Raw genomic sequence first — 15,200 nt, forward strand, 5'->3', positions numbered from 1 at the left:
CAGATTATAAAATATTTGGATTCAAGCTCCAAATTTTGACTATATTTCCTGCTAAGTAATTGTTTTATACAGAGGAAAAATTTTAAGAGTATAATACAGTGCTCATAAAATAGTGGTGGGGTTTCAAGCAGCCATAGATTTGAAACAAAGCATAATAGTCAAGAAATATATTTCAAAAGAGAGAGAACTATCCAAGTTAATTAGCACCACTTTATGTGCACTGTAATTCAAGAACAGTAACCACATAAAGCTTAGTCTGATGGGATCAACAGCTGAGAGAAACAGGCAGCCTACTGAAGCAGTCACATCCAAGATGACCACCACATTGTCTGATGAGACAATTGAAGCTGTGCAAACAAGTTACTTATGTAGTCTGAAAAACATCGGTGTGGTAGTGTTCTTTATAATTATACATTCCAAAAACAATTATTTACAAATTTTGAATAAAATGTATTCATAGGACAATATTAAATGACTTGAATTTACTACATTCAGAATAGACTAGATCATGATAAAAAGTTTTCAAACAAGTTTATATTCAATAATGAAGCTATGTTTTTTGTTTCAGGACAGTACATAATATCACATATCATTTACAGTACATCAATATGGGAACCCAAAAATTGGACTCATATTATGGGAGCCCAAAAGTTGTTCCATATTGGAATCAATATGGTGCTGCATGATTGGACAAGAGAGAGTTACAGGTTCCTTCCTTTTGCGCAAAAAGTATGACGGGAAGCAACCGCCAGGATATGATAGAAGGATAAAAAGTGCTCTAAGTATTATTAAGCTATGTAAAGACTCATGCTTTCTGTTCAATTAAGAAATTTCGATGATTTAAAAGAGGTTATTTTATATATTACACTGCGTGTTCTCTGCTGTCCATGGCAAGAGATAGAATATAGTCTTGATGTATGCAGGGCGACTAAAAAAGCAAACATCAATACCTACTGAAGAGGTAAGATTTTTGGAGTGTTTTTCTTCATTTTGAGGTATACTTCATATGTTTCTGTCATGCTTTATTAAAAAAAAAAAACTGTGTCTGAGTTTTATACTTTACATTCATTTTAGTAACTGTAAATTCAATCAACTTATATTTGAAATTTTTTGTTTTGTTCGAGAAAATTTATCCACGTGGTTCGTTTTAGGTCAAAGTTAGTTGAAATTGAAAATATTTCCATCAGTACAACTAATGGCAATTTTTAAACGTCGTTTATTACGAGTGCAGTGACTCTTGATTAAGTGGCGTCAGTTTAACGTGTTAGTGTAGTTACTCATCCTTTCATTTCCTACACTCATTCATTTATAACAATTTACACATCTGTATTCCTCGTTAAAATGAGTTAACGAGGAATAACTGCACGTTAACTGCAAATCCGAAGTAGTAAACTGATTATTTCTCTTTAATGTCAAAAATAGATTCAATTGTACGAGTTAATTTAGAACAGCTCATCAAGACCAACGAATTGTTATTGGGAATAAAAATTGATTCTAGTGTAGTAGTAATTGTACAAATTTATCGTTTTTTTGTAATTTTAAGAGTAGCCAAAATCTATATTAACTTTTAAATATTGGTTTAAAACTTGTTTAATATACCTATATGTTTGTACTTATAAGTTAAATCAAGTGGACATGGATCAAAACACTGGGTATTACATATATATTTTTTGAATTTAATACAAAATTAATCGTGAACGCCAGTTTTGTGTATTTCTTTTTATTAGATTTTTTTTCTAAACTACATTTCTTTATCAATATTATATTCAGACTTTCAGTATTGGAATCATCTCTACTGTTAGGTTCTTTCGCGAAAAGACTAAAATATTTCAAAATTGCCCTTTAAAGGGGAATTATCATTTTGTTATGGTGTGGTATTATCTTTAAAAAATAAAAAATGTGATTTGCATTATTGTGAAAAAAATTAATTGAAATTCGTTAAATAAAAATAGACCACTTTGAAACAAATGTGCTTTGTATAAAAATTTGTGCTATAAATTAAAAATGATCAAATTCTTCTTAATGCTGTTACCCTTAAATTAAAAAAGACAAATATCTAAGTTATTAATAATCAAAGCCTATATTTCTGTATTTGGGAAAGTATTGAATAGTTTACAAATTATCTAAATGGTTATACATAGCCTAACCTCATTATTTTAATGTAAATAGCAAAATAAGGTTTATTTTGTTATTTATGACTCTTATTGAATATTTCATTTACTTTTTGTACTGTTAATACTAATATTTCATTCCAGTACTTATAGGCAGTTGCCCATCCATTTATAAATGAAAGTACTTATTAGGTAATGAATATTTTAATATTTGATTGTGTCAAATATTTCAAATGTACTAAGGGTTTTATTACTACAAAATTTTAGATTAGTTATGTTGATGAAACGTAGCAGATCATTTAAGTTATATGATTTTTAAATTGAATCTGGAAAGTCCTAAGTCCCAAAATACCAGTATTTTCATTGTGGTGGTTGTAATTAAATTTTTCATTACAATACAAACATTTCTTTGAGAACAGTTTCTATACAAACATTTAAATTATATAAAATATTTTAATGCTTATTTATTCACAACATATGTAATAAGTTTTGTTATTTTCTCATAAAATCACACTTTATGTTGCCTGGAAAGGTTAGCAAAAATACTTTTTTAAGCATGCTAATTGATTTTTCTATCAGAATTAAACCTATGAATTAATTTATGGCACAACTTTTATATTATTTTTGTTGCAGATTTGTAGTTGTAAATTTTATAAGATGATTTTTATCAACAGAAATTCATATAGGTTATGTGGGTACATAAGTAATATCACTGTAATCCTCAGATGTTTGTGTTTATTGGATTTTAGTTTATTGTCAGACATCATTATAGTTTTCTTTGAAGCAAAAAAGTTGTCATTTCCTATTTTGTAAACTATTTTAATTTTGTGACCAGATGATTTTGCTAGTGTATTTGTTGATTTTATATTTAAATTTTTTACCTGAAGCATTGACATAATTTGTACTTGTTGAGTAGAGGAATCCCATTCACATTGTAAAAAAACAGAAGAATCCATAGTAAATATAATTCATTCAAAATATAATGAAACTAGGCTATTGTGATAACACATGTAGTAGAGATTACACTGTTTAAATTGAAATATTTTTATTTGCTATTTTTAGAAAAAAGATCTAATTTTGTTTTTCTTTTTCTTTACAAAATGTAAAAAAAAAAACACTTCTGTAATTAATTAATGTATGTTTGGTGCGCTTTGTAGTGGGCATGATGCACAAAATTATTGTTGGTGATAAATAATTTGAATATTCTTTATTGTAGCAGTTTAGCAGGAAACAAAACAGGAAACTGTTTTGGTTTTTTCCTAATTCTAGCAATTGTTTATTAATAATTATTAAAGCATGTTTTAATAATTTGATTATTTGTATTTTTTTTTTTTTAATTTTTATTTTTCTTCTTTTTATTTTACCTTCTGACCAGAATAAGACTGTACAGTATAAATTTGTATAGAGTTGCTTTAATAAATTTCTTTGAAATGCCTATAAAGGAATGGAATTTGTTTATCTTAATATATATATACATTGCTTTTAATGATGATTTTAGTTTTGCCTCCGTAGTCATAATTTTAGTAAATTTTATACTTTCCTATAACCCGTAGTGATACTTCCCTTTTGAGGATTATTTATATTTTATCTTTGTACTCTTCTTTATTTTACCATGTTTCAAGCAGATTGTATTTTCATATTATACAACAGCATCATTGTTTTTAGTATATTGGGATATAGTAATAATTAGATTAACAGAAAATAATATTTCAAAATTGCCCTTTGAAGTGGAATTACAATTTTGTAATTGTGTGGTATATTATCTTTAAAAAATAAAGTGCTTTGCTTACTGTGCAAAAAATCTAATTGAATCTTATTAACTAAAAATAGGCCATTTTGAAATAAATGTGCTTTGTATAAAAATTTGTACTATAAAAATAAAGACTTGTTTACTAGTTAAACAAAAAAAAGAGAAATTAAATGCATTTTGATATTTACCATATTAGGATTTAAGGATACAAACATTAAAAATGTAATTTTAATAATTTTTTTTAAAAATAAAAAAAAATATGTACTATATTACAATGTGCAAAGATTGTTTTTACTTTTGGCCTTTGCAGTAAAATTGAATATTTGGAAACCTAAAATTTTATAACTGAAATAATTTACAGTCTATTTATTTTTTTAAATAATTTTTCTTTTTGTTAATATGACAATAATTCTGCACTGCAACACTATATTGTTTATGAGTATTGCCTCTGTGCAGTATGGGGTATATCTATCTCATTAGATATTTATATTTGTTGTATTGATCTTATAAACTTAATTCATATATTTATTTATTGATATTATTAATCTTCAGATAAATATTATTAAAAAAAAAATTAGGAGCAGGCTACTGCTTTATGTTTAAAATGTTTTCTTTTTTTGTAATGTGGTAAAACAGCTGTTCATTTTTTGTTTATTATGAAAGTGATCTGTGATTATCATTTATCAAATCCAGTTAACAATGAGTATTACTTTTTAATTGGATTTTTGAAAGATTAGGAATGTCTATACAATCACCATTCTTTAATCACTGAAATTGAATTGCAACAGGACTTAAATGAATACAAAATAAATAATTAAATTACAATATACTGATTCTGTAGAATACATGAGGTAATCATTATTTTTCCCAGAATACTGAATTATAAAAGAGTAACAAAATTAAATTATACTTTTTGTTAAGTCTAGTTAAAGTACGTTATCAGCAGGAGTATTCAGGTTAGGATCCTGTACAACCATTATCACTTGTAAATGTTATCAGATAAAATTGATTATGCAAATTACAATTTTTATAACTTTTATCATGCAAATTTTCATTTGAGGCAATTTTCATTTGAAATAAAATTAATATTATTATATTAGAAAATGGGATATTAATGGGCTTATTTGCATCGTTAATGGGCTTGTATTGTTTTTTGTATGGCAAGTCATGAAAATACCATATTGATGAAAAAATGTTTTAATTAAACACAAAAGTTTTGTTTCACATTAACACTAAATATAAATTTTTACATAATTATTTTATGCTAATTTGCTAAGGATAGCAGGAATCTGTTACTGGTCAATCCATTTGAAGTGACCCAAGGTTGGTTGCTTGACCAATTCAAAAAAAATTGAAATTTACCCACTTGTTTCCTACATGTCTCAGGACCTTAAAACTATTTTTTTAAATTTTTTATTAAAGCAGTTTACCTGTGGCAGCCATTTTTGTTATGGTGCACACACTCATTTTTGTGATTGTAAGGGTTTACGGGAAAAAATAACTAAAAAACTATTGGTCCTGGATGGATGAAACAAAAAGCAATTTATTTATATTTTCTCAAGTTAAAAGATTGGTCCAGTGGTTTATTTGTTTCTCTCTCTTCTTTCTATAAGAAAATTACTAATAAAGTTGAACATGAAAAACTGAAATTTCACTTTTGTTCATTTTTTTCAAGAGGCAGGATGGCATACGAAGTTTGAATTATTTTTTTATGTAGGAATATGTTAGTATTTTACCATAAATAATATTAATGGTGATATACTTACTCCTAAATGTTTATGAATCTTTGAAAACTAATTTTTTTTTTAAATTCAAATTTTGGCTTCAAATAACTCTGATGGGGCTGGTGATAAAAATCTCAAATTTGCACAACTTGCAGTGTTTTTGTAGATGATTGTGGCAAATAAAAAGGTTTCTTTTGTATTGTACTAATAAAAAAGTTATAACCTTTCAAAAATCATGAAAAACCTGTTAAAAGTGATACCATTTTTACTTGCTAAATAAGTGCTACAAGAGGGTTTCTTGTCTTCTGGCATTTTAATATTTTTATATTTATTACTGTAGTTGAAATAGACTTGTTTGAACCATTCAACTGCAGTTTTCATGTTACAACAGGCGCTTGAAGTCATTTTCAGTTGTCAGGAAGATTCATGTTGCAATATGCTCATTTATTCTTGTTGCATCATTTAGCTTTTAGCTTTGCAGTTACAGACTGGTCCGTCTGTAACTGCATTAGCCACCTGTTCACATCTTTACAGAGTGTCTCAAATTTCATCCTCTGCTTGGAATGTTTAGTAAATAAATAAGTTTTATTTAATAATATTATATTTGCAAATTTTAAAATTAAATTTTTACATTACTTTCAAGTAATTTCACATGAAACAATGGAAGAACTATGTTCCATAGGAATTTATGTGAATGAAAAGTGTCATAAAACAATGTATGCTATATTGCCAAAAGAACTCGTTAAAATTTGTGAATTTAGTGATGAAAACCATCAACTTATTTTTTACATATTTTTTTACGTGTTAATTCAGGTGTCAATAGGTGTTTGTAAATATTATGAATAAAGTTTTCATCAAAATTCAGTCACCTGTGTGGACAGTTCTTTTGTGACCCTTTCAGAACTCTAAAAAAATGGTTAAGAAAAACTTAAGACAAATAACATTAGAGCAAGCTCTTAAAGAACACATTTTTCCAAATTTAAATTTACTTCCTGGAAAGTCTGTTTGTGTTAACCGTTTCAAAAGTATTTTTTCTCAGCAGAACAAAGAACTATATGAATGCGAAAACCAAGAGTAATAATACTTTGCCCAACATCACAATATTGAAGAATTGGATGCTGCTTGTAGCATTTTGGGGGTATCACCTCTTTCAAAATTGAAAAAATTAAGCACGGATCAAAGGCCATCAGCATTAAAATTTAAAATAAATAAGGTATCTGAAATATTAAAAAAGAATCTTGAATTTTGTTTTGACTCAAAAGTTTCTAAAAATGAAGATCCAGCTCAATCTTCTTATAAACGAAAAATGTGTTCTTGCTTCTAAAGAAGATAAGGTTAAAATTATCAGTTGACTTCGCCAATCTTGGACCAAATCTAAAATAATATCATCGTTCAATGTATCTGAGCATTTGGTTAGACTTACCAGAGAATTAGTTAATGAACAAGGCATTCTACTGGAGTTAAGTAAAGACATAAAACAGGAATTAGTAACAACACATTTAAAAAAGTTGTGTTATTTTATGAAGATGACAATAATAGCAGGCTGTGTCCTGGTAAAAAGGATTGCGTTAGCATGCTTGTTGATGGTGTCAAATTGCATAAGCAAAAGCATCCTGTTCTGAAAAACATAAATGAATTGTAGGTCTCCTTTAAAAGTGAAAACTGATGAAAAAATTGGAAGATAAAAGTTCAGCAAACTCTGTCCAAAATGGTGCATCTTTGCTGGTGCATTCAAGACTCATACAGTTTGTGTCTGCCCCACCACCAGAACACAAACTCATGCTGCGATGGGGAATCTTATTCTTTAAGACTTTGAGGGTTGGCGTCCCCACGCCAACCTTCTGCAGCTTTTCTTCCCATTTCACCCGGAGCTGCAGAACACTTTACACTATACACTACACCAAGAACACTACACAAATTACAACATTTACCTTTACACAACTGCACAGCAACATCCTACACTATCTTTTCTTACATTTATACTTGGTGGTGTTGCGACATCAGACTGAGATGGACGTTAATGAAATAGCTAGTGAGCTTCGTACTCAGTAATTTATGGAGTTGAAGCGAATAATGAAAAGGAAAAGCCTACACCTTCCCTTATCTTGGCATTTAACCTTCTGTTACCAGCAGAGAAGGTAAAAGTAGGTTATATATCGGTTCGAGAACGACCATTCATACCCAGTCTTCGCCGATGTTTCAAATGCCAAGAGTATGGACACACTACAACGTCTTGCTCAAAAAATAGAGATTTGTGCTCGATGTGCTAAGGAAGACACTAACTGCCAAGAAAACAAGAAATGTGCGAACTGCGGTGTTTCACATACACTTGCTCCCGGGATTGACCAACTTTTAAAGAAGACAAAGCAGTTCTCAGAATCTATACGGAACAGAAACTATCTTTTCCAGCGGCACGAAGAGATTGTAGAAAATTAATCAACTCTCGTAACTTAGTTAACTCGATATCTCTTTCGCCGCAACGATATCTACCAAAGCTTTTTTAATCCAGATCCTGCAGTGAGTTTAAGAAGCTTGTGCAGATGTTCTCTGATGAAATTTCTTCACTTACAGCCACTATTTCAGAGCTTACTAGAATGAATGAAAAGTCAATAGTTGCAGCCAGTGAAACCAACAGTTCCATCCCTCTGAAAGTTCTGGTCCCTAAAATACAGCTGCTAGTAAGCCACCACATAAGCTCCCTGTTAAGGGAGCCCACACAACTACCTCCTCTGGGATGTCGCTTCGAGTTTTGAGGGCATCGGAGTTCTTTGAAATTAAAAATACGAAAAAGAAAAACCGGATCACGTACAACTAATTTTTCATATATTTATCTGTACTTTTGTATCTAACTACCTTTATGAGCATTATTCATGGAACGTTAGAGGTCCTCGGTCCCGTATTGAAGATGTTAGAGTGTTGATGCGCGCACATGAACTATTAATAATGTGCTTCCAAGAAACGCATCTATTACAGCAAGATGCGGTAACATTTAGTCGTATCTCTCATATGTATAGCCATGTGAGAGTTACGACTGCCTTTTAGATAGTAGAGAGAGTGGTGGTATTGCTATTTTCATGCGGAACGGGGTGTCGGCTACAAGACTACAACTAGCTACCCTCAATCCTTCTGTTGATGTAAAAATCTCAGTCCCCTTTAAATTGCATATCTGCAACTTGTATCTCTCGCCGAACTCTGAGTTCAGTGTTCGGCGTCAAATCTCCTCATGCAAATCCCATCGCCGTCGTTAATACTGGGACACTTCAATACCCGCCATATTTCCTGGGGCTCATATTTATGCTCCTCTCGAGGAAATATGATAGACAGAGTGAGACAAGAGTTGGACCTTTGTCTACTGAATCATGGGTCATACACATTTATGTCCTCATCTTCTGGTACACTGTCAAACATCAACCTCTCCTTTTTCTCACCAAATTTACGCCCGCGTCGTAATTGGTCTGCTTGTGGGACCTTCAAGGCAGTGATCACAGTCCAATTACTATAGCTTTTGATGTCGACCACAAGGTGAAGAAAAGACTACGGAGATGGATTCTCGATACGGCAGATTGGAACACATACCTTAAAGCCTTCCCATCTCACCATGACGATGGTGACGTAAAAGAGGTAAGTTCGTCAAGGGAGTCTCTCCCTTGAAGAACTTACTTCTTTTACGTCTCTGATACTTGACAATGCTAATAGATGTAGCCCACAAACATCAGGAAACCCAAGGCATCTTTTCATTCCTTGGTGAAATGATGATTGCCATAACGCTATTAGCAATCGACGACCAGCACTGCGCAAATTTAACTGTAGGTCTACAAATAAAAATAGATTTGTACCGCAACGCTAGAGTGGTATGTGGTCGGGTATTCTTAGACGCTAGGAGGAAGTCATTGAGGAATTACGTGGACACCATCTCACGCACTACTCCCACGTATACTTGTGGAAAAAGATCCGTACACACGCACCTAAAAACGATCTGTCACACGCACTTAAAAACTCACGTGACACCTCCCCTGACCCGACAAAATTCATCTTAGTATGCTCTCATAACTTACTAATTCGGCACTACAGCACCTATTGTGTATATATATAATAGTCTATTCTCCTCACACGTTTTCGCTTCGGTCTGGTCAGAAGCCATTGTCGTACCAGTACTTAAACCTGCTAAAGACAAAGGAAGCCCCTCAAGCTACCGCCCTATCTCTTAGACAAGCGTTTTATGCAAAGTGATGGAGAGAATGGTGAACCGCAGGTTCACAAGGTACTTAGAGATACGTGGCCTTTTATCTTCCGAATAGTGTGGTTTTAGGACGTCTTCCATTGACCATTTAAATGGCTGTTTTGGAAACAGCCATTCAAAACTCTTTCCTACTACGCCAGCGCCTCGTCGTTATCTTCTTTGATATCAGAAAGGCGTTCGACACGGCCTGGAGATGTGGTATTCTATATACCCACAAAGAATGGGGAGTCAAGGGCAACATGCTTGCTTTTATCATAGGTTCCTTAAATGACCGAACTTTCCGTGTTCATGTTGGAGATTCTCTTTCGGGTAGCGTTTCCTTAAGGAAGTGTTTTAAGTGCCGCCTTATTTTCTATACCCATCAATAGTATTACTAAATGTATGCAGCCAACTGTTTCATTTTCGTTGTTTGTTGATGATTTTGTTGTATATATTACATCCCGTTCAACAGCCACAGCAGAGAAACTACTACAGAACACTATATCTTGCTTTCAAGCTTGGTCCAGCGTTACCGGCTTCACCTTTTCACCTGAAAAAAACAAAATGTGTAGTCTTATCCCGGCTGCGGGACCCTTCCATTGCGCAGGTTTTTCTGAATGGAGAGCTTATTACTATCTCTCCTGATGTCAAGTTTTTAGGTTTATTTTTTGACAGCCGCCTTGCTTGGGTCAAACACATTTTGATGTGTTTTTAATTCTTTGGAATTAAAAACAGAATGTTCCAAACTTTTAGATATCTTACGAATCCTTAGCAACACCAATTGAGGACTCGATCGGTCATGTATTTTACATTTTTATTATTCCTTGGTTCGTTCCCTTTAGACTATGGTTGTGCCGCCTACTCTTCACCGCGTCATATCTTAAAATGCTGGATGCTGTACATCATGCTTTCCTTCGGTTGTCACAGGTGCATTTAGATCAAACCCTGTCGTAAACATCCTTGTTGACTGCGGTGAGCCATCATTTTGGGTTAGACGAGACCATCTTTTAGCTTCTTATTTTGCCCGTTTTAAAGGGTAACCAAATCACCCGGCTTTTGACTCAGTCCTTGAGAATCCTAATTTAGGAAGGTATGAGGACCATCCACGTTGTACTGTACCTGTAGGTGATCGTACCCGACATCTACTGCATTTTATAAATGTTGACACACCTTCTATTTTCCAACGTATCCGTGTTCATATCCTCCGTGGAGAATCAAGCTTATAAATTTTATGTTTGACCAAATGATATACAATAAAAAATCAACACCGCCTACTGTTTTCCGGCAAACGTTTCACTATATTCTCTCCAAGATAAATCCAGACGCAATAGTATAGACTGATGGATCGAAACAGAACGATACAGTTTGTTGTCAAGGTAAAACTTATATGTTTGGTCTACTTGATATTATGAGTGTGTTCACTGCTGAACTATATGCTATAAATAGGGCTGTGAATATCATTAATCCTAAGTACCGAAATAAACTTATTTGTAACGGCTCGCGTAGTGCACTCCAAGCTTTTGAAGATTTTTACTTAGACATCCTTTGATCACTGAAATCTATAACGCAATCGCTGAGTTGAACCATCGCAACAGACAAGTGAGTTTCTGTTGGTTTCCTAGCCATGTGGGAATTCCTGGTAATGAACGTGCAGATTCCGCTGCTAAAGACGCATGTAATCAACCTCCTTTCACCACTCTTGTTGCGGCTTCTGACTTTATTAATTGTATAAAACAGTCTCTTCGAGCAAAGTGGCAAGCTGACTCAGTTCATCGTCATTAGCGAAATGCTCTCCTCCCAGGTCTCGCTTGAGATGATCAAACAACTGGTAGTCGCAGGGTGCTAGGTCAGGACTGTAAAGTCGAATTGAGGATTACATAGTGAGTAGACGTGATTTTTGCTCTGCGTTCGTATTGTATTTTGCTCGGGTTTTTGGTTTATTATTTTGGTTTGGAGTATCAGGAATTGTTGGTGGATAGTTAGTGGACATCCCTATAAAGTTTTATAATTTTTGGTCCACAGATTCACATTTGTAATTTCATTTTTTCTAGTGTGTGATTCTCTCCATAAAGAGATATTGTAATACAGGCATTTATAACGTATAAATGTAGTTCAGATTTTTCTAAATGATTAGACAAGTTTGTACGAGATCATTACGTAATTTTCTAGGTAGTAAACAACGACTTAGAATATTTTAATTATTCTACGGTGAGTGAACATTTATTATTCTAAGTGCTACGCCAGTTTATAAGGGAAAACTTCCTTCTCTGTATTTCCTACATCGATCCTTACTTATCCTTCCCCTTCCGGATTTCCACCGATCCGGAATTTCCCGAAATTTTTTTTTACCCCCCGAAATCCGAGGATTGGGGAGATGCATTTTCTGACCCCTACCCCCCGACTACACTTAAAGTTAGCTTGTGGGTTTCGTTGGTCGCGGGACGACGTGTACATCTCAGATCCAGTGAAATTGTCCCAGTCCAGCCCACCACAACTGAGAAAACTTCAGAGAAAGAGGTGGAAACTACTATGGAGCCGTCGACATCGCGGCAGGGCAATGAGGCCCTGGCCATGCAGGCTACCACCGGTGCAGCTACTTTAGAAGCTGTGGTCGAGGGTCTTCTCCCTAGACCGTTTTCGGACGACACCAGGAAGGGTGTTAAAAGGCTGAAATGTAGGCAGTCCTCTATGGAGGAAGAGGAGGTTCCACTGGAAGTAGAGGAGTTGGTCAGGAGGTTTGAACGGCTGGCAAAAAAGCTTAGGAGAAATATGGATAAGAACATCAAGAGGACGATAAGAGACGTTGAGGCGGATCTTGGCATTGCAATGAAAGAACTGAGGAATTTGGCGAAGAGCGCCGCTCTTTGTGCTTGTAAGAGGCAGACGTCTGAGGTCACCACTCATTGCCTTAGACAATGGGGACACTTCTCAGGTAGTGGAACTGATAAAAAAGAACTCCCAGCTCCGCAGGGGGTAGACACCCACCTTGTGACGTTACCGGTGGCCACACCATCCCCTCCGTTTCAAGCCCTGAGGAGCTTTACCAGAGTTCTTCTTTAGATCCTCTAACTGATTACATCTCACAGTCATCAGCCAGGCCTCGGTCGGGATGCCACCGATGCAATTCCTCAGTAGACATTTGCATCTGTAAAATACAAATCAAATACGCGGAAGCGCGAACCCCGCGCCTAGTTCAGATTTGATAGCACCGTTCGTGACTATGAATGCATAGAAAACGAACGAGTTTAAAGTTAATTCAGTGCTATACTCATAGCAATCAAAATTATGTCTTACGCAACATAGAAATTTAGACCTACACCCAAATAAGTCGACCAATTTAGGTCACCTAACAAGGGGAACGTACCTCATTCCGGTCCGCGCAGGAGTCGGGGACAAACCTCGCACCCTCATCCGTTCCCATCATGATGTCTCGCGTGGCATTACCAAGTGGCGATCAGAACCGCCACCGGGGGAGGGAAGCCCCGGTCGCATGGGTTACCATACCCCGGTGGTGCGGCCACTCCCACCAGCGAGAGTCCCAAATCGAATCACAAATAATACCAATATAACCGTGGCACGATGCCATGGGGCCTACCTCAAACCAATCCAATGCTTAAGTCGGATCCCTAGCCACCTGGGATCCTACCAAAATCGAGTACCTCGATTAATCTCCCTCTGCAGACCTACACACCGCAAGGGCGCGAAGAAAACCAGCCACTGTAGACCACTCCTCGCGGATCATCGAGTTAATACGGAGATCCAGAAAGGATCACTTCAGTAAGGGACTTGAGGATTCTCTCAAGTTCCCTAACAGCTCGTGAACGTACGAACTCATATCGGTAACAGACTTAGAGGACGTGATCCACTGTATCATCAGTCCCACAATCCGCGCATTGACTCGAATCCATCAAACGAAACCCAGCCAAATTCGCCCGAAAGGCACCAGGCCCGCAGAGAAACTGTGTGATAAACCGATTGGGGGAGACCCATCCAATTGCACCAAAATCAGACACTATAGGAAATAACAATACGTGTAGCGACCTGTGGGGGATTCGTACCACCTGATCTGCCCAGATGCAAGGCCTCAGTCTTCAATCTCCTGCTTTCGTTCTGACGTCAAGAGGTTATTTACCTTAGAAATGTAGCGTTCCTTACGCTCATTAGCCAAGATATCTATTGGTTTGACTCCGACTATAACACAGAGTCTCTCCCGCGAGACTGTTATATAATAACCAGGAAGAGGAGTCGCAGGGCCCGCAGCAAAATGTCCGCGCAATACCTAACAGCCATACGGTGAGCCCAGTCAGGCGCAGCATACAGCACAATCGCTGACACCTTTGTAAAGGACACAAAGGTGTCCTTTATTCCATAAAAAAGGTTTTTTATTCTATAAAAAGCATCAGCGGCCTGTTTTGCTACATACTGTAGATGTTCCTTGAACCGAAAATTCTCGTCAAGGATAACACCCAAGTATTTTTAAGCCGTAACGCACCGAATGGGGATACCAGCCATCTGAACCCGGATTCGTCGGAAAGCAGCAAATCGGCCCTTAAGCAACTTCATTGTGGTTTTCTCTAAGCTGAAAATCATCTTATGTTGGAGACGCCACAGTCGAAGTTTCTCACAAGCATGAGCAGCTCGGAACTCTATCTCGTTACGCGAATCCCCCTCAATCAGTAGTCGTCAGCTTAAGCGACGACACGACAACCACATGGCAATGGATTCTGATGACAGTGCTGACTTGGCCCAGGCGTTAGTTGGCACATTTGAGAAAGTACGAGTTAACAGTGGTGGTAACATAGGACCACTGCAGACGAAACTGCATGGTCAAGACACGGCCATTTATGTGCGCAAAATATTGAGATGCGAGTGGAGGAGAGTTGGGAGCAGGTACACCACCTCATCGCATCGGAGGGTAGGCTCCCTCCTGCATGGAGTGGTGATGAGCACGCACCGTAGACGCAAAAGACGGAGACTATCATGATTAAGGCAGGCTCGGCATGCGAACCTGCTCAAGACAAGTCAGGTCGGAGGTGGTGGTTCCTACAGTTACTGAAATCTAACCATTAGGAAGACTGGGGTTAAAATGGAGATCAGAGTGAAAGAGGAAAAAGATACCTCTGGAGTCTTCGGATAGACTATTTCCACTGCTGTTAAGAAAGGCAGTGTCCTCATGAAAACTAGGACCGTTGCTCTCCGTATAAGAGACGTATGAAGCAGGATGTACTCCCTGAAGAGATTATACAGCGACTCTCTGCGGCCTCTGGGAAGGAATTGCCGGGCGACCTGAATGTCATGATTAGACCGGGCTCTGGAGAGACGGATGGCAATATGTCGCCTTCCGGCGTCATGTACTGCTTCCATAGTGCAGAAGGGCAGAATACGGTTTGGTATGG

General features: G+C 36.0%; 1 protein-coding gene across 1 annotated transcript in view; it reads left to right on the top strand.

The window, feature by feature from the left end:
- The first annotated feature begins 1,467 nt into the window (after positions 1-1,467).
- LOC142326618 (KIF-binding protein) overlaps positions 1,468-15,200 on the top strand; it is a 34,194-nt gene continuing 20,461 nt past the window's right edge. Inside the window, exon 1 of the mRNA XM_075369210.1 lies at positions 1,468-1,652. Within this exon, the coding sequence (XP_075225325.1) occupies positions 1,636-1,652 (17 nt within the window). The 5' untranslated portion in view covers positions 1,468-1,635. The remainder of the gene's footprint in view (positions 1,653-15,200) is intronic.

The sequence above is a fragment of the Lycorma delicatula genome, chromosome 6 (assembly GCF_047948215.1).
Source record: "Lycorma delicatula isolate Av1 chromosome 6, ASM4794821v1, whole genome shotgun sequence".
Taxonomy (NCBI): Eukaryota; Metazoa; Arthropoda; class Insecta; order Hemiptera; family Fulgoridae; genus Lycorma; species Lycorma delicatula.